This window comes from Arvicola amphibius, chromosome 1 (genome assembly GCF_903992535.2).
Source record: "Arvicola amphibius chromosome 1, mArvAmp1.2, whole genome shotgun sequence".
In the NCBI taxonomy this organism is placed as follows: domain Eukaryota; kingdom Metazoa; phylum Chordata; class Mammalia; order Rodentia; family Cricetidae; genus Arvicola; species Arvicola amphibius.
Genome location: NC_052047.1, coordinates 150,768,716 through 150,787,199, shown reverse-complemented (window position 1 = coordinate 150,787,199; position 18,484 = coordinate 150,768,716). Strand labels below are relative to the sequence as shown.

The following is an 18,484-nucleotide window of genomic DNA, read 5'->3' as shown; positions in this document are numbered from 1 at the left end:
AGAGTGTAAGTAAGGATGCTCGCAGCACCTCCCTGAAGCAGAGGCCCTGGGGAAGGACCCACGGGCTGAAAGCAATCCCTTAATCGAGGGTAGAAGCCTGAAAGGCTGCCTTCGTCCCCCCATTATTGCTTGCCGAGAAACTATTACCATTCCAAGGAGGAGGAAGGAGCCTTCTAATGGGGGGCTGCCTGGCCTCAAGAGATTAGCAGTGGGGGAAGAAGAGGGCCTGGCCCAGCAAACAGCTTCCATCCTGTTTTCTAAGGACCTGCTTCCAGAAATTTCTCGGAAGGTCTCCTGAGGAAAGCATAGGGCCTGAGATTCGGGTCCTGACTCCAGATTCTCCTGACCTTAGTGTTGGTGAGCAGGGTCCCCTGTGCCAGAGCTCACCGTGTCCTTCCTTTCCTCCTTCCTCTCTGACATTCCCACAGCTTTCTTTCCTAGCTTATAGAGGGACTGTATGGGAGCTCTGGATTTGAACCTCAGCTTGGGGGTACAGAGGCCAACCTCCACCCTGAATGGCTCTGTTCTCTGGAGGAGGTTGGTGATCCTTGGGGCTCTGAACAGTTATTTCTTTTATGGCCCTTTTAAGAGAGGGAGAGGATCACAGCGCTGCATACCCGCTGCATACCCCCTCCCCTTTGTCTCCTCCAGAGCAGGGAGCAGAGGCAGGAAGTCAGAATGAGGGTTGAATCCTCTCAGGAAGCTGTGTGACCTTGGGCAAGTCCCTTCCCCTCTCTAGGCCTCAAGTGGAGATAATAATCACACCACTGCACAAGGCTGCAGTCAGAGTCAACTAGACTCATTAAGTTTGCCGCCATTATGGTGGGGATTTGGAGAACAGCCAGTGCTAGGCAGGGCTCCTCCTGAGGCCTGAGAGCCTGGGGCAAAGGAGCCGGTAGGGAAGCTCCTCCTTGGCTGACCCTCCTCCCCCCAGAGCCAGCTCCAACTCTTTCTGGGTTTCTAGGTGACTTGGCTGGCCCCTCTGGATGAGTTCTACTTTAAACCTGCTGCTGCTGCCTCCTTTGTATTGGGGGGGCTCCCACAGGGGCCCTCAGGCAGGAGCCCCCCCAGCCAAGCCCTGCGGGAGGGGCTGCAGCCCCCACTCCTGCCGGTGCCCATGAGCCTGCCCCTTCCGTTCCTCCCGGTTGCTGGAACACAGATTTCAGGGCACCTGCTGTGGGCCAGGCACTGCACAACCCCTCCTTTGGGGACACCCATGAGGCTTCTGCCCCCTCTGGGCAAACAACCATCCTTCACTATGCAGTTTTCAGCTAAGAGGCTCATAGAGACTAGTTCCCATACAGGGTCAGCAGGGCAAGAACTGCGCCAAGGTTTTCTCTGGAAAGCCAGGATGCTTGGGTCCTCAAAGGAGGTGGCAGGCTCTGGGCCTCCAAGGCTAGGGACGGGGGAGGGGCGCCTGCTGGCGGGAGGCCCATTAGCCAGCTAAGTGCTCCCTGGGAGGGGGGGGACTGTACTGCAGCAGGAGTGGGTGAGGCGAAGTGAGGGCACGCGGGTGGGATGGGATAGAGAGAGATGGAGTGATGTTTCCTGAGCTCAGTTAAGTGCGGCAGGAACGGGATGGGGTATAATCTGCGCCCCCCAGCCCTATTATCTCCACCTTTTCCACTTGGAGCCCTCAAAGAACTGACCTTGGCCCATCTTAGGCAGCTCTAACACTCATCCTTCCAGGTGCACCCTCAATAGCTCCGTAGCCCCAGGCACTCTTCTTTTATCTAAGACCCCGGAAAAATAAAGTCCTACTGAGCTGGCCAACAAAGACCCCCAAATCTGCTCCACTCTCCCTCTGGGTGCAGTCGCCGCCCCGACCACCAGGGGGCGCCGCCGCGGACCGGGCGGGCCCGACGCGGTGGGAGGGGGCGGCACCGCCCGACGGGGCGGAGCTGGGAGGGGGCGGGGCCGGGCGCCGAGTCTCCGGTCCGTCCGGGACAGACTGGCTGGCTGGCTGGCTGGCGGGCGGGCGCTGACGCCGCGGGGCCGGAGCGGGCCGCGCGGGAGCGTGTGGAAAGACCAACGGCACCGTCGGTTCCCGTCGGGGCTCCGTGTGTCCTCGAGCTGCCCCTAGCTTGGCCATGGCGGGCGCCAGGCCCGGCGTCCACGCGCTGCAGCTGGAGCCGCCCACCGTGGTGGAGACCCTGCGGCGCGGGAGTAAGTTCATCAAATGGGACGAGGTAAGAGCGCCTGTCCCCTGCTCTGCCCAAATCGGAGGACTCCATTCACATTCGCCTAGATGCCAGGGACCCCTACTTCAGCGTTGCCTGACCACGGCAACCCCCCAGTCCAGCCTTGTACTCCGGAAACTTGAATCCCCTGTCGTGCTAGTAATTGAAGACTTTGTCCCCCCTCTTCCCGCAACCCAGTCCTTCAGCTGTGGTCAGTTAGGCTCTCCACTCCTTGGCGTGGAGACTTTGAACCCCATTAGATCCTGTCCCTCTTCGCACTCTCTTTCCCACCCTTGCCAGACGAATTCTGGTTCTCCGATACTGGTCTGGTCCCTAGACCCCTGCGCCTGGCACTGGACTCCCACGGGACGTAGGGCATCCTTGTCCTGGGTGAGATGTCACAGGGGACCCCACTCTTCCCAGGGCCTCGTCTGAGCAATTCTCTTCTGCTGATCACTTTTCACCCTTTCCTGGTTGGTACCCCCTTACCCTGCTTCAGGATTCCAGCGAGCTTTCTGTAAAGGTGGGAGCACTATGTTACCCCTTACTTGAAAGACTTAGTCCGTCTCCAAGTTCCTCCAACTCTGGGACCTTTGCTCTCCACTCCTTAACTTAAGAACTTTGAACCCCAATAAATCCTGGCCCCCACTTTTTACTGCTTTTCCCCCTGGTACTTACCCGAAGCCCACCTGCGGCTTCTTATCCGGATCCCACGTCTCATCCACGTTTTTGTACCGTTCCCTTCCCTGCACCCTGGGCCCCTTGCTCCCTAGAGCCTCAACCCAGCGGCCTGAGCTTCCTTACTGTTCCTTCCCAGTTGGGCCATAGGCCTGGAAGACGCTAGGTTTCTTTCCGGCTGGGTGGGGCAGGAGTGGGAACTAAGGGGAGGGGCTGGGGGCGTGGCCTTAGCTGCAGGTGTGCTGGGCCAGGGGTGCCTTGGCACTGCGGCGGCCCCAGGAGACCCCCTTCCCCCAAGCCAGCCTAAAAGGAAAAGTTTCTCCTTTTCCTTGTCGTGTGATAAACCCAAATAAGGAAGTGGAAACAGGGAGAGGGCCCGGGGTGGGGTGGGGGTGATAAACACAGTTCAGGACTGAAGAGCCAGGGGCCTGGATGGCCTTTGGAAGTTAGGCCCCTAGGGTAAGTCCCATGGGGGTTCGAGGGATAGTACCCACAAATCTTTCCTTTCTACTGGGGGCTGTATAGTCAGGCCCAGGGCAAGGTTGGGAATCTCCTGGAAGGGTTGTGACCCAGTGTCCTCCAATTAGAACTGAAGGACCATACAGCCAGAAGGTTTAGGGACCTGCGTCCCTGGATCAACTGCTATCCTTCTGTAAACCAAGACTGCATGGGTGGGGCTCTGCAATTCCCAGTCTTCTGACTGATGTCCCTGCTGGCTGTGAGGTCGTTGCTGAAACCAGGAGCCAGGGGCCGTGCAGTAGTCTTGGCTCTGTTTCCCAGGTCCCAGGACTTTGGAAATGTAACCCTGCAAATCCTACCTTCTCCGTTCCTTCCTGTGTAAGATGAAGGTGGTGGCAGGACATACCTTACAGGGTTTTGGAGAGCCTGAAAGGGGGTTGTTGAAATTCAGGGTGTAAAACTGGACGTGGTTCACAGTTGGGACCATGGGACTGGGAGTGTGCACTGTTGGTGGCTGGATTGTTTAGGGCGCCAGTTTGGGGAGGGGGATCCTCTTTTGGCTCAAGGGGAATTTGTTCTGCTGGCTGGAGTACATAGCCTTTGCTGGTTCTGAGCATATGGGGTAACCCTGGGCATCAGTGGCTGGGTCCTTTTTAGAAGATAGGCATATTCCTGCTATCCTGCCCTCCTGTCAGTCATCTTAGAGCTGTCAGGGAGAAGGGGAGACTCCTGCCTCATTTTCCTGGAGGGCATGGGGGCTCTTCTGTCACTTGGGGTGAGCCTGAAGGCTACGAGGATCCTAGGAGGTACAGTGAGGTGGGTGGTGGGCTTTGAGGCAGATTTTAGGGTACCCAGTTTTTGTTAGGCCTCAAGGGATACTGAGGAGCCTTAGGTCTAGGCTCCCAGCATCCTGCTTTCATTCAGTAGCCGTGTGCTTCAGTAAGGGGGCTATGGAGCAGGGGAGTCTAGCCTCCCTGTCCTCTCAGGCCTTCAGGGGAAACCGAGGCTGGGATGGGCTCTCCTGGAGGCCCCCACACGAGTTTCATGGGTAGAGAAGAAAAGAAAGCACAGGGAAGGGTGTGGTGGACGGTGGGTGATGGGGCCTGAGTAGCTAGTAGCCTCTGGTATAGAACTCAGCATGAAGGTGAAGCTCGGAGGGGTGTTGGGTACCAAACCTGAACTGCTGAGGACTTGCCTTCATGTCCGGGAGCACCTGTAGGCTGCTACAGCTTCCTCTTGACTCAGTGGTGGAAACCAGCTTGGGTAGGTCCAGGACCAAGTCTCACTCCCTGACTCTCTGTGCTGCCCTCAGGAGGCTTCCAGTCGGAACCTGGTGACCCTGCGTGTGGATCCCAATGGTTTCTTCTTGTACTGGACGGGACCCAATATGGTGAGGGTTCACAGGGCCCCTAAGGGAGACCCTGTCTAGTTCTTTTGTCCTGGGGGTGACCTAGCCAGGAGTTGGGCATTCCTCAGCTTGGGTGGGGAGATTAAGGACCCCTCATAGTTCTCAGACACAAACCTTGATCTGGTCTCCATAGGAGGTGGACACGCTGGACATCAGCTCCATTAGGGACACACGGACAGGTCGTTATGCCCGCCTACCCAAGGTGAGGGATGAGGCCTTGTACTGATGGGACCAAGGTTGTCAGGGGACAGCACACCCCTTCTCCTCACCCTTGGTTTTCACTACACAGGATCCCAAGATTCGAGAAGTACTGGGCTTTGGGGGCCCTGACGCCCGGCTCGAAGAGAAGCTGATGACAGTGGTGGCTGGGCCAGACCCAGTAAACACCACGTTCTTGAACTTCATGGCCGTGCAGGATGACACAGTCAAGGTGGGCTGGGGTCAGGAGACAATAGAGGAAAGCAGATGCTTCACTGGGAAACATGGCGTAGCCCAGGCTGGCCTCAGACTCAAGGCAATCCTCCTGCCTAAGTTTCTCAAGTGCTGGGATTACAGGTGGTTTACAGCCACCACTCCCAGTTTTGTCCTCTTGTCCTATGTACCAGACCCTGTTCCGGATGTAGGCTATGAGTGTGCCAGCCTCTCCGTCCCCTACACCTCCTCTCCTGTGTGCTAACTTCCAGGTCTGGTCGGAGGAGTTGTTCAAACTGGCTATGAACATATTGGCTCAGAATGCCTCCCGGAACACCTTCCTGCGGAAAGCGTGAGCCCTGGGTCACCTTGGGGAGCACTGGGGGTTCAGCTGACCAGTCCCAGGGTCTGACCTTCATACTTGCCTCCTCAGATACACAAAGCTGAAGCTGCAGGTGAACCAGGATGGACGGATTCCAGTCAAGAAGTGAGCACCCCTTTCCCCTCAGCATCTTCTCTCCTGCCCTGACCTTGGTGATCTTTGCCCCCCAACTGACCCTGACCCCTCCCGCCTGCATCAGCATTCTGAAGATGTTCTCAGCAGACAAGAAGCGGGTGGAGACTGCGCTGGAGTCCTGTGGCCTCAACTTCAACCGGGTGTGTGGGGCTGGGGCTGGGGCCAGGGAGGGTGGGGTAGGGTGGGTGTCACGGTGGGTGCCCACTTTCTGAAACTTGCTGCCCTAGGTTCTCACCCCACACTCCTCACCCTCAGAGTGAGTCCATCCGGCCTGATGAGTTTTCCTTGGAAATCTTTGAGCGGTTCTTGAACAAGCTGTGTCTGCGACCGGATATTGACAAGATCCTGCTCGAGATGTAAGTGGGCTGGGAGTGGCTGCCACAGGCTTGGGCTCTGCCCCTGGCTTCTGCTCAGTGTTCTTTCTAGTGAAAGTGTGTGGGTGGGCAGGTCAGAGTAAGAAAGGGGGGACCGCTGGGTAGCGGTGGCGCACACCTTTAATCCTAGTACTAGGGAGGCAGAGGCAGGTGGGGCTCTGTGAGTTTGAGGCCAGCCTGGTCTATAGAGCGAGTTTCAGGACAGCCAGGGCTGTTACCCAGAGAAACCCTGTCAGAGAGAGAGAGAGAGAGAGAGAGAGAGAGAGAGAGAGAGAACGCAGGAAAGGGGGGAACCTCCACAGGATGCTCCTGTGGTTTCTGGAGCTTGATGCCATTCCTTTGCCACAGGTGGCTTAATCATCCCACTTAGGATGGGAACCAAGGGGCTCAGATATGTAGTAGGACCTGCCTGAGCCAACACAGTGTGGGAGGACAGAGTCAAGATTGGTCCTGGGGTCTAGAGCCTCAGAGTGGTGAGTTGAGCCCTGGCGAATGCTGATGCCAGTCTATCTTCTGCCTGACACCGTTGAGTGATCAGGAGTGGACAGGGAAACTGAGGCCCAGAACACCAATCTGTGGCTGCTGAAGTTAGGTGCAGGCCTTCCCACTTCTGTCTCCCAGGGTGAGGGCTTAGCACGAGGTGGGAGCTGAGGCTACAGCCTGACCCAGCTTCTGGGCCCCTCCAGAGGTGCCAAGGGCAAGCCGTACCTCACTCTGGAGCAGCTCATGGACTTTATCAACCAGAAGCAAAGAGACCCCAGACTCAATGAAGTGCTGTACCCGCCACTGCGGCCCTCACAGGCTCGGTTGCTCATTGAGAAGTATGAGCCTAACCAGCAGTTCCTGGAGCGAGGTAAATGGCTGGCAGCAGTTGGGCCTTGTGGGTGGGACAGGGCAAGCTCAGCTCAGCTGACCTGTTGGTACCCCATCCCCAGACCAGATGTCTATGGAGGGTTTCAGCCGCTACCTAGGAGGGGAGGAGAATGGCATCCTGCCGCTGGAGGCCCTGGATCTGAGCATGGACATGACACAGCCCCTGAGCGCGTACTTCATCAATTCCTCACACAATACCTATCTCACTGGTAAGAGAGAGAGGGAGCAGGCACCGCTTCTCCTTTGCGGGGGAGCTTGTCACTTGATTACTCATGGGCCAGCGCTGGGGAAGGACCGTGGAACAGGCACCCTTCCCCAGAGTCAATATCTCTGTCAGTATCACCTTATGGGTGGCTGTCCTGAGGTGTCCCTGGGGAGGGACTGAGGGCATGTCTGTTGGCATTGTGCAGGAACAGATGCCCGGGTAGGAGATAGATGGTTTAAAAAAAGGGGGGGGAGGGAGTGTGTGTGACTCAGGAACAGGGCACTGGCCTCTCACTTGCATAGCCCCAGGAGAAGCAAGAAAGGAAATCAGGGGGTATGGGGAACATGAACTTAGGGGCAGGTACACAGAATGGGGGGTAGTGAGAGAAGACCGGGAAGGGGAAGCAGGAGCAACCCTGGTCTGGAATGCTTTTGGACTCAATATGAATGGCAGAGAGGTTCTTGGAGAGTCTGAAGAAGAGAAAGCACTGGAACTGGCAGGTTCTCAGAAGTTCTGTGGAGACTGTGGTTCCCTAGGCAGGCAGCGGGAAGGCTGGTGCAGTCAGAGACAGAGAGCAGGAATAGACAGTAGATACCAGTTAGGTCCTAGGGAGCTCTGGAAGGTATCTGGGGAGTCAGGCAGTGCTGGAAATGTGTGATGAGAGAGAATGTGAGCCTCGAAGGGAGAACCCGCTAGGCCTAACAATGCTACTGGATGCCTGCTCTGCTCCCACCTGGAGAATGCCAGGGACTGGGGGTGAGAATGTCTGCCCTTCTCTGAGGGCTGCTGAGGGAGAGGGTACTGGCTCCACTCTGAGTGGAGGAGTAACCGACTGGCCAGAGCGTACCACCCTGGAGTTGGGCTGGGTCGATTCCCCATGGAACGTGGTGGCCAGTGAATAGTGACATAGCCTTCCCTGCAGCGGGCCAGCTGGCTGGAACATCGTCAGTGGAGATGTACCGCCAGGCGTTGCTGTGGGGCTGCCGCTGTGTGGAGCTGGATGTATGGAAGGGACGGCCACCGGAGGAAGAGCCCTTCATTACCCATGGTTTTACCATGACCACTGAGGTGCCATTGCGTGATGTGCTTGAGGCCATTGCTGAGACAGCCTTCAAGACCTCACCCTACCCTGTCATCCTCTCCTTCGAGAACCATGTGGACTCGTGAGTGGGCCTGCCCCTGGCATCTCTAGAGAGACCTCTGATGGAGGCTCTCCAGATGGATGCTCACACAGCCTCCCTTCATGCTTTCTTCACCTCTGAAACAACTGCCTCCGCTTCTCCTGGGAATCTCTGACCTCTGACCTTGTTCCCACAGGGCAAAACAGCAGGCCAAGATGGCTGAGTACTGCCGCTCTATCTTTGGGGATGCGCTGCTCATTGACCCTCTGGATAAATACCCGGTATGGGGGCGTGGAGCCAAGGCAGGGCGTATGGGGGTGAAAGGTGACTGAAGGGTTCTGACTGTCCACGCTGTTCAGCTCTCTGCGGGCGTCCCTCTGCCTAGTCCACAAGACCTGATGGGACGGATCCTGGTGAAGAATAAGAAGCGACATCGGCCCAGCACAGGCGTCCCCGACAGCTCAGTTCGCAAGAGGCCGCTGGAGCAGAGCAACTCAGCCCTGAGCGAGAGCTCAGCCACCACAGAGCCTTCCTCACCCCAGCTTGGTATGGCCTGGCCTGACCTCCAGCCCAGATCCTAGCACTGACTTAACCTCTCACCCCAATGTCTCCATCACCCCAACCTCTGACCTCCTTCCTTACCACCTCAGCTGAGTGGTGACCTCTCAGCCCTGACTTCCAACCTGTCGCTGCTGCCTGGCCAGGGTAGAGCTCTGGATTCTGACCTTTGACCTCAGTGACCCCTCTACACAACCACCAGCTTTAATGCCATCCAGATTCTAACCCTTCCCCTCTCCCCAAGCTGTACTTCTCTAAGATGGCACCCTTCCCTCCCCACGTACACCGAGCACAACTGCAAGCTTCCTCAGCCTCAGCCTGTGGTTCTGACCTTTGACCCTTGGTCCTTGTCTAGGGTCCCCTAGCTCAGATAGCTGCCCTGGCCTAAGCAATGGGGAGGAGGTGGGACTTGAGAAGACCAGCCTGGAACCCCAGAAGTCTCTAGGCGAGGAGGGCCTCAGCCGGGGACCTAATGTTCTCATACCTGCTGACCGAGAGGATGAAGAAGAGGATGAAGAAGAAGAGGAAACAACGGATCCGAAGAAACCCACCACGGATGAGGTCAGGACCACAGGCGGGCACAGGGACGTTTGCTGAGCACCTACTGGGTGACAGCCGTCGTCCTGGTCAGCTGCTCTCCTAGAGCTTGATCTCTGTAGGTCCCCAGCTTAAGGAGGTGTGCAAATGATCCTAAAAGAGTTAGGGTACAGACCAAGGAGATGGCTTCCCTTGTTAAAGCATCTGCTTCCACATGCTTGTCCTCCTCACACGCAATAAATAAATAAAATGTAATAATATAAGAACGAGCTAGATGTGGTGGCACATGCCTTTAGTCTCAACGGCAGAGGGAAGCAGATCTCTGTGTCCGAGCTCAGCCTGGTCTGTCTGCACAGTGAGCTCTGGGCTAGTAATTGCAACATAGAGAGACCCTGTCTCAAAATAAATAAATAAAAATAAGTTTTAAAAAAAGTTAGGGTACAGGAGTGGCAAAGTAACAGTCCTTACCATACAAGCCTAGTGGCCTGAATTTGATACTCAGAACCAAGGCAGAAGGAGGGGACTAACTCCTAAAAGTTGTCCTCTGATCAGTGTGTGTGCACTGTGGCAGCAGTACCCACACTGCACAGAATTGCAGAGTCTGGCAGGGAGGGTGGGGCACACAGACCTAAAGATGTTGGACTAGCGTGTGCTAAGGCCCTGTGGCAGGAGAAACAGGTACAAAAGGAAGGAATATCAAGAGCAATACTGGGGAATAGAGATAACAGAAAGGTCACTGTGGCTATTGTGAGAGGGTGGATTGAGAGGGACCTCCAAATTAGGGAGGGTGTGTGTTTGCAGGGCAATGAGAGTCTTCCATCAAGGTGATATCAAGGAGTCTTGCAGGAAGCAGCTGGGCAGTATGGCTGCAGGTGTGGGAAAGGGCCAGCCACCTTTTTAGGTGCCACTGACCTCGGGTTTTGGGGCCACAGGGCACAGCCAGCAGTGAAGTCAATGCCACTGAGGAGATGTCTACACTCGTCAACTACATTGAGCCCGTGAAGTTCAAGTCTTTTGAGGCTGCTCGAAGTAAGTGGGGGTGGGAGACTGAGAGCTGGCCCTGCCAGGCCCTGCCAGGCTTTATACTTTCCCTCCCCCACCCACAGAAAGGAACAAGTGCTTCGAGATGTCATCCTTTGTGGAGACCAAGGCCATGGAGCAGCTGACCAAGAGTCCCATGGAGTTCGTGGAGTATCCTTCCCAAGCACTGAGGCTGGGGTTGTGGCCTGGCAGGGACTTGCAGATGCCCCAGGGATTTGCCCCCATCTGCACGGGAACATCAGTGGGTTGAGGTGTGGAGGCTCAGGGATGATATGGGCAGCTTTGCTAGGAGTGGGCTTCTGGGAGCATGGAGATGGGACGTGAAGTAGAGGCTGGCAGAGCTTGGTCACTCTTCCCTATGGCCCTGACCACCAACCTCAGATACAACAAACAGCAGCTTAGCCGCATCTACCCCAAGGGCACCCGTGTGGACTCCTCCAACTACATGCCCCAGCTCTTCTGGAATGTGGGTTGCCAGCTTGTGGCTCTCAACTTCCAGACCTTGGGTGAGCTATGGCCCTCAGTCTTAGTTTGTTGTTGTTGTTTTGTTTTGTTTTGTTTTTTTCGAGATAAGGTTTCTATGTATAACAGTCCTAGCTGTCCTGGAACTTTGTAGACCAGGCTGGCCTTGAGCTCACTGAGATCCACTTGCCTCTGCTGGGGTTAAAGTCCTGCACCACCACTGCCTGGCCCTGTCTTAGGGTTTTATTGCTGGGATAAAACAATGTGATCAAAAGCAACTTGGGAGTGAAGGGGTTTATTCCATCTCACAGCTTGCATGCCCATCATCGAGGGAAGCCAGGCCAGGAACTGCAGCAGAGGCCGTGAGGAGCCCTGCTTCCTGGCCTGCTTTTCTTCACTCATTCAGCCTGCTTTCTTACAGCACCCAGGACCACCAGCCAGGGATGACACTGCCCACAGTGGGCTGAGCCTTCCCACATCAATTAATCAAGAAAATGCACCACAGGCTTGCCTGTAGGCCAGTCTGATGGGGGGCGATTTTCTCAATGTTCCCTCTACCAAAATGATTGTAGTTGGGATCAAATTGACTTAAACTAAGCAGAACACCCTCCTTGACCTGACCCATCTTACTGACTCCTGAGTTTACCTAATCCTAGATCCCAAAATTGAACCCAGACTTTCTCTGGAGCCCTGACCTTGCTGACTGGACCCCCACCTGTCTATTTGTTCTTGCATCTGTACCCTGGCATCCATTTAATCCTAGCTCTGGTCTTGGACCTCGAACTCTGACTGAACCCCACTAGGCCACTTAACTTACCCAGCCTGTGTTGCTTACAGACATGCCAATGCAGCTCAACGCAGGCGTCTTCGAATACAATGGGCGCAGTGGGTACTTACTCAAGCCTGAGTTCATGCGGCGGCCAGATAAGTCCTTTGACCCCTTCACTGAGGTCATTGTAGATGGCATAGTGGCCAACGCCTTGCGGGTCAAGGTAGGTCCTGAGAGGGATTGGGCTTAGGGTGTTCTGAGGGTAAGACACGCAGTAGCTGCTTTACTTACCTTCCTGGGCTCTCCCACTGCAGGTGATTTCGGGGCAGTTCCTGTCTGACAGGAAGGTGGGCATCTACGTCGAAGTGGACATGTTTGGTCTCCCAGTTGACACAAGGCGCAAATATCGCACAAGGACATCCCAGGGGAACTCATTCAACCCTGTGTGGGATGAAGAGCCCTTTGACTTCCCCAAGGTAAGCCCGCTCTGTGGCAGGTCATCCTAACCTGACTTGGCTGTAATCAGTCTTAGAGCAGGGGCCAGGCCCCTGATCAGAAAGTGGAAAGGGCAAGTGACCCTCCAGGCCCTGCTTGTCCCATGGTCAGGCTTGGGGTCCCTGGCCTCTCCTGGGTGACAGGAGGAATAAGGAGAGGGAGGGCTGCAGGGTAGGGATGATGACAACATTGTTCTATCTTGTGTTGTTCCTGTTCCTTCCCACATGAGGGACAGACACTGCCTGCCTTACTCATTTCCAAGGCAGGAAGCACTTGCCAGAGACCACAGCTCCAAGCTTGCACCCTCTCCTACGGTCCCATGGGAATATGACCTCTACTTCTGACTGGGTTGAAGTGCATCCCGAATTTATACACATGGCTCAGTATAGTTGCTAAGCAGGCCACAATGCGACCTGACCTATCTTGTCCTGTGGATGGCCCTGAGGGCTTCTGACAGCCTGTGAGCTGGGTTTCTGTGGCTATGGCGTAGTGGTCCTGGCTCTGCCCCATAGCTCAACAGTCTGGACCCCGCAGGTTGTGCTGCCCACGCTGGCCTCACTTCGCATTGCAGCTTTTGAGGAGGGTGGCAGATTTGTTGGACACCGCATCCTGCCTGTCTCTGCCATCCGCTCAGGTGAGTCCATGGGCTTTGGGTAGCACTGAGTTGACTTGGGGATTTGGCCAGGATAGATGATCTTACCCTCCTGTCCGTCCAGGATACCACTATGTCTGTCTGCGAAATGAGGCTAACCAGCCACTGTGTCTGCCTGCCCTGCTTATCTACACTGAAGCTTCTGACTACATCCCAGATGACCACCAGGGTGAGCTGGGGCAGTAGACCAGGGCAGGGACCAGAGGTGGGAGCTGGGCATGGGCATGGTGCCTCAGTTCACATGGGGCCAGGCTTCCCACACTTGGAGCCCTGTGCTGGCAGGAAGAGTGTGACCTGGGTTTGGTCTGAAGACTGGGCCTTCTGCTTCCTCTAGACTATGCAGAGGCCCTGATTAACCCCATCAAGCATGTCAGCCTAATGGACCAGCGGGCCAAGCAGCTGGCTGCTCTCATTGGGGAGAGTGAGGTGAGTGGGCAGCAATGGCGGGAGGCAGGGCTAGGCCTACCTTGATGCTGGGGACCAGTGGATAGCCCTCCCACAGGTACCCCCACCTCCCAGCTCTGCCATCTGATGCCTCTCCCCAAACTGAACTGTTAAGTGTCTTACTGCGGACCCTAGCTTCCTGTCTCGCCGGCCCAGCTCAGGCCTGCAAAACCTGCTCCCCTTTCTGGGTTCTTTTATCTTACTCAAACCTTGAAATGATGTCAAGTGGCTGCTAAGTGCCAACATGCTGCCAGGCCTAGTGTGAGGTCAGTCCCATCCTTGGCTCGTTGCCATGTCCCTCAGAGATGCTATGGGAAGTGGCTCAGCTCTGTGCAGCCTGGCTGGGCTTCCAGCTTGACCTTTCTGCCATGTTGCACTCTCAGGAGCTTTGGATGATTTGCAGTAGGCGTGAGGGCTGTGGGTTTTTGCTTTTGTGTGTAAACATGTTTGCACGTGTTCACATATATGTGCACGTGGTTTTCCAGAGTCACATTCCACCTTATTTTCTCAGATAGGGTCTCTCATTGAGCTAGACCAGCTGGCCAGGAAACTTCAGGGATCTGCTTGTCTCTGTCCACCCTGGCCCTGAGGTTATAGACATGAGGAGGTCTGACCGCAGGTCCTCATGTTTTTATGGCAAGCTGAGTCAGTCAGTTTTCCAGTCCCTTCCCTCCTTCCCTCCAGTGCTGGATAGGGATGGAGCCCAGGGTTTTAAGCAGGCCAGGCAAAAGCTCTCCCACTGAGCTATACCCTCAGCTCAGCTGTGGGCTCTTGGAAGAGGATGTACCCATTTGCACTGATTTGGGTTGTGTCTAGACTCGAATTTCTCAAGCTCTACAAGGAATCAAAAATTTGGGTATACATACACAGGGGCATTGGAAGTCAGGGAAGCCATGAGGAGGTAGTGGCTTCAGCGCCAGGAACAGAGGTTCAGCCACATGTCCTGACCCGATCCCCATGGGGCCTGTGGCGGCCAGGAAAGAGATGACTGCAATTAGGGCTGTGAGGAGCTATTAGTTGAAGAGACTGGTGCCCGCTCTGCCGTTGCTTCCTCCGATGATTAAATTGGGAGCTGAGCATCCAGGGGGAGGACGGACCACCAGGCAAGGGTGGGAGGGACACAGCGGAGGACTCTTGGGGACAGGCCAGGCTTTTCCAGAATCATCTGGGAGTTGTTGAGGACATGCAATGATCTGGTAACACACAGCCTTCCTGGCTGGCGTGGACAAGGGTCTGCCTATTGTTTATCTTTTTATTGTGCAGGCAGAGGGAGTTGGTAGGGGTATAGGGCATCCAGAGGTGGAAGGACCCAGAGATAGAGAAAACATTTTTGGAAAGAGTTTTCTCTCTTGCAGGCTCAGGCCAGTACAGACACATATCAGGAGACGCAGTCTCAACAGCCAGGGTCACAGTTCTTGCCCAACCCCACACCTAACCCACTGGATGCCTCACCTCGCTGGCCTCCAGGTCCTACTACCTCCCCCACTAGCACCTCCCTCAGTAGCCCAGGTAAGGGGAAGCTTGTCCTCGGAGTGGGCCAAGGGGAGCCATCTGCTGCTGGCTCTCAGCTTCTCACCATAGCCTCTGCTCTCCAGGGCAGCGAGATGATTTGATTGCCAGCATTCTCTCTGGTAAGGGACACAGCCTGATCTGGGGTGGGGCCACCTGGAGGGCATCTACCCCACCCATCTCGGTCATGCCCAAACCACCTCACCTGCTACCCTGCCTCCTTTGCTTGCTACCTACACCTCTCCCCTTTAGAGGTGACCCCTACCCCCCTAGAGGAGCTCCGAAACCACAAGGCTATGGTGAAGCTCCAGAGCCGACAGGACCGAGACCTGAGGGAGCTGCATAAAAAGCACCAGCGCAAGACTGTGGCCCTCACCCGTCGCCTTCTGGATGCCTTGGCACAGGCCAGATCTGAGGGCAGATGCCGGCCCTCCCCCGGTGCCCCGTGAGTGCCCTGAAGCCTGGTACCACCTTGTGGAGGGAGGTGTGCATGTGGTTCTCCATGCTGGGTGGGCATGCTTGGATGATGGGAAGGTGGAGATAGATTCCCATACTGGTCCTCACTCTTCCCTGAGAAAAACATCTCATCTGAAGTCCCCTGCCAAGAAGCAGGAACCACCGTCACCTGTGTAAAGCTAACGGTATAGCGCTGGCCCCTGCTGGTCCTCTTGATTTGCATAACAGACCTCACCTGGCTGGTGCCTGCCACTGCCTGCTGGCACGAACCCTGCTCTAACTGTCCTATGCCAGGGACATGGCATTATTGAAATGTTCTCCCTACAGAGTCAGCAATCCTGAAGACATTAAGGAGTATCGAGAGTTCCAGAACAGACAGGTACAGATCCTGCTGGAGCTGAGGGAGGCCCAGGCAGATGCAGAAACCGAACGAAGGCTGGAGCACCTCAGACAGGTGAGAGGGGCCTGTGGTGTAGGCAAGGAGAACCAGCTTCCTGGGTAAACCTGTCAGCCCTGTGTTACCTGCTGGCTGGCTGCCTGTGTCCCCAGGCTCAGCAGCGGCTCAGGGAGGTTGTCCTGGATGCACACACAACCCAGTTCAAGAGACTGAAGGAGCTGAATGAAAGGTAAAGACAGAAGGTCCTGTGTGCGTGCGGTGGGACTCTGGTGCCAGGAGTCCTGCCTCTGACCCCCTCCTGTCCCTTCTTGCTGCTCCAGGGAGAAGAAGGAGCTTCAGAAGATCCTGGACAGAAAGCGCAACAACAGTATCTCAGAGGCCAAGACAAGGGAGAAGCATAAGAAGGAGGTGTAAGTGTGTTGGGGCTGGAAGCCATTGAGTGAGGGGAAGAAGGGAGATGCCTGGGCACGGAGCCATCCCTTTCCCCTCTGCAGGGAACTGACAGAGATTAATCGGCGGCATATCACTGAGTCAGTCAACTCTATCAGACGGGTGAGTGAGCCCCATCTCTCACCTTCACTCATCAAAAACTCCGCTCTTCCATGCCTGGCTTGGTGCCACATTGCTCTCCAAAAGGCTCCTAATGCCTTTCCTCCAGGGTCTGTACCAACAACCTCTGGTGCCTGCATCGTATCTAACACCTTTAGTGTCCTTGGGAGCCCCGATACCCTGCTCCCTGATTTCAGTGCTCCCCGGTCTTGGCCCTCCTGCAGCTGAACTCTTGCCCTCGCTTGCAGCTGGAAGAGGCCCAGAAGCAGCGCCATGAGCGCCTCCTGGCGGGGCAGCAGCAAGTCCTCCAGCTGCTAGTGGAAGAGGAGCCCAAGGTGAGGCCAGGGAGGAGGCAGACAGGCAGGTAGCACAGGAGCTGGGCAGCCTGACCCCTCTGGACACTCATCCTCTTGCAGCTGCTGGCCCAGCTGACCCAGGAGTGTCGGGAGCAGCGGGAGAGGTTGCCCCAGGAGACCCGTCGATGCCTGCTAGGCGAGACATCAGAGGGGCTAGGGGACGGCCCCCAGGTGGCTTGTGCCAGCAATGGTCATGCACCTGCGAGTGGCGGGCACCTGTCCGGCGCTGACTCGGAGAGCCAGGAGGAGAACACCCAGCTCTAAACTGGCTGAACAAGAGGTGGCCACAGGACTGGGGTGGGCACTGGGCAGTGGGTAGAAGACACTAATGCTTTTTTTTTTTTTAACCTTTTATCTTTAGAAATTTTATTTTTTTAAAATCTGATGCAAATGCCTCACACTAACTCCATTTTCTTGGGGCCTCTTTAGTCCTCAGCCTCCCTCTCTAACCTCAGGCCTAGGAAAAGGTTGGGACTAGTATGCCATCGCACTCACAAAGATGGGTGTTCCCCCACTTCCAGGGAGCAGTAGGTGGAGCTCTGGGAAGTAGAGGCCAACCCTTTATATTTGGGATTTTTTTTTACGTGAATAAAAGTGGACTTGAGGGACCCTGTGTACAGTGTGGTTTGGATGAAAGCGTTCTAGGTTCTAGCTCGATTACTGCCATTTCCTCTGGGGCCTCAGTTTCCTCGTTTATAAAACGGGGTTGTGCCATTGTGGTCAGACTCCTAGCAAAAATTTCTAGGTTTTAACTTGGTGGCCTTGCCCAAGATCTGTGGTGTCCTCATTCCCTGCCAGAGGTGGCTGAGCTTCCTGCCTCTGCCCTGAGCACCTCGGTTCCCTATCACTCTCTTCTCCCTCAGCTTCTCCATCTCTTCGCTCAGGCTCGGACCCTGCGTCAGGAAGCCTTCCCTGCCTCCCTTCCTGTTGCCTGATATGCCCCAAACACCCAGCATCTCCTGCCAGGGCTACTGAGGGCACCACACAGGGATGAGGTGGCTGGTTGGAGCTGAGTTGTCAGATTGGGAAGGGGTCCATGGCTCTTAGGATGAAGGAAGCTGGCAGTAGTCTTAAGGGTTGTTGATGGCGGGGGCTATGATACTCTGGATATCCCATGGCCCCCTCACTCCTGTGAGGGAGATGTTTTTGCCTGTTTTACAGATATGGAAACAGGTCCTGAATGGAAGCTGTGTGTACTGGGCCGTAGCTAAGTGGAGACCTGCCAGGAGGCAGGATAACCTGCATGCTAGCTCTGTGCTAGATGGTCTTCACCAGCCTGGAGAACCTGCTCTGAGCCTGGGACCAGCCAGGAGTACCAGAGACCCTGTGGCAAGAGAATGGGATAGGCCCTGCAGTAGAGGCAGGCTGGCACTTCTTCAAGGCCTCTCCCAGCTTCCTGGCGTTGGGGACTGGCTGCTCCCTCCAGAGGAAGGCAGCCTCTTATCGGGGCTTATCTCCTGCCAATGAAGTGTTTTCTTTGCCTTGTTTTTGCTGCAGCCCTAGGCAAACAGATCTGGGTAGGAAGGCCAGAGAAATTGGGTGGCCAGGGCTGGGCTTCCCAGGGCTAAGGCCTTTGCTCTCTGAGATGAGATTCCTACCATTGCCAAAGCCACCTTCTTCAACTGTCAGACCGTATCCTGTTCCCAGATCTGTCACTTCTCTGTATTTCATGTCTTGTATTGCTGGCAGGCTGACCTCCATTTTCCCAAGCACTGATTGGGTTGGGGTCCTCAAAAACAAGCTAACTCCCAACATCCTGATATGTCCCTCTGCTGAGAGTGGCAGTCCCAGACACAGCCTCACCTTTTGACCTACTCCTTAAGGCCCTGCTGTGGTCGCCGCCCCATCCCACGTTCCGGGAAGCAGGGTTGTGGCGCAACTTATCTGCATATCCAGCGCAAAGCACTGGCCTGGGCTATAGGGGCACCAATAAATCTCTGAACTGAGCTCTGGGCCCGGCTCCAGGTCCCCGTGAGAAGCTTCTCCGTTCCCCAGTGATCGTGCCGCCCCGCCCCATGTGCCCTGCCAGGTCC

General features: G+C 55.8%; 1 protein-coding gene across 1 annotated transcript; it reads left to right on the top strand.

The window, feature by feature from the left end:
* The first annotated feature begins 1,936 nt into the window (after positions 1 to 1,936).
* On the top strand, positions 1,937 to 17,059 carry Plcb3 (phospholipase C beta 3). The gene is made up of 31 exons (XM_038345443.1): positions 1,937 to 2,189; positions 4,630 to 4,707; positions 4,859 to 4,927; positions 5,015 to 5,155; positions 5,409 to 5,488; positions 5,570 to 5,623; positions 5,718 to 5,793; positions 5,909 to 6,009; positions 6,714 to 6,880; positions 6,963 to 7,109; positions 8,028 to 8,268; positions 8,423 to 8,507; positions 8,586 to 8,772; positions 9,140 to 9,345; positions 10,254 to 10,350; positions 10,428 to 10,512; positions 10,744 to 10,868; positions 11,662 to 11,816; positions 11,908 to 12,069; positions 12,623 to 12,722; positions 12,805 to 12,909; positions 13,075 to 13,166; positions 14,540 to 14,693; positions 14,780 to 14,815; positions 14,946 to 15,138; positions 15,477 to 15,603; positions 15,699 to 15,775; positions 15,867 to 15,956; positions 16,041 to 16,098; positions 16,344 to 16,430; positions 16,512 to 17,059. Exons 1-31 carry the CDS (start codon positions 2,091 to 2,093, stop codon positions 16,713 to 16,715), a joined length of 3,678 nt encoding a protein of 1,225 aa, XP_038201371.1. The 5' UTR covers positions 1,937 to 2,090; the 3' UTR covers positions 16,716 to 17,059.
* The last annotated feature ends 1,425 nt before the right edge of the window (positions 17,060 to 18,484 follow it).

What these genes read in the sequence shown, in the direction of transcription:
- Plcb3 (XM_038345443.1), top strand. Translation starts at nt 2,091, where the DNA reads ATGGCGGGCGCCAGGCCCGGCGTCCACGCGCTGCAGCTGGAGCCGCCC. An exon ending in CGGCCCTCCCCCGGTGCCCC is followed by an intron (nt 15,139 to 15,476) that starts GTGAGTGCCCTG and finishes TTCTCCCTACAG; the next exon opens with AGTCAGCAATCCTGAAGACA. An exon ending in TAGTGGAAGAGGAGCCCAAG is followed by an intron (nt 16,431 to 16,511) that starts GTGAGGCCAGGG and finishes ATCCTCTTGCAG; the next exon opens with CTGCTGGCCCAGCTGACCCA.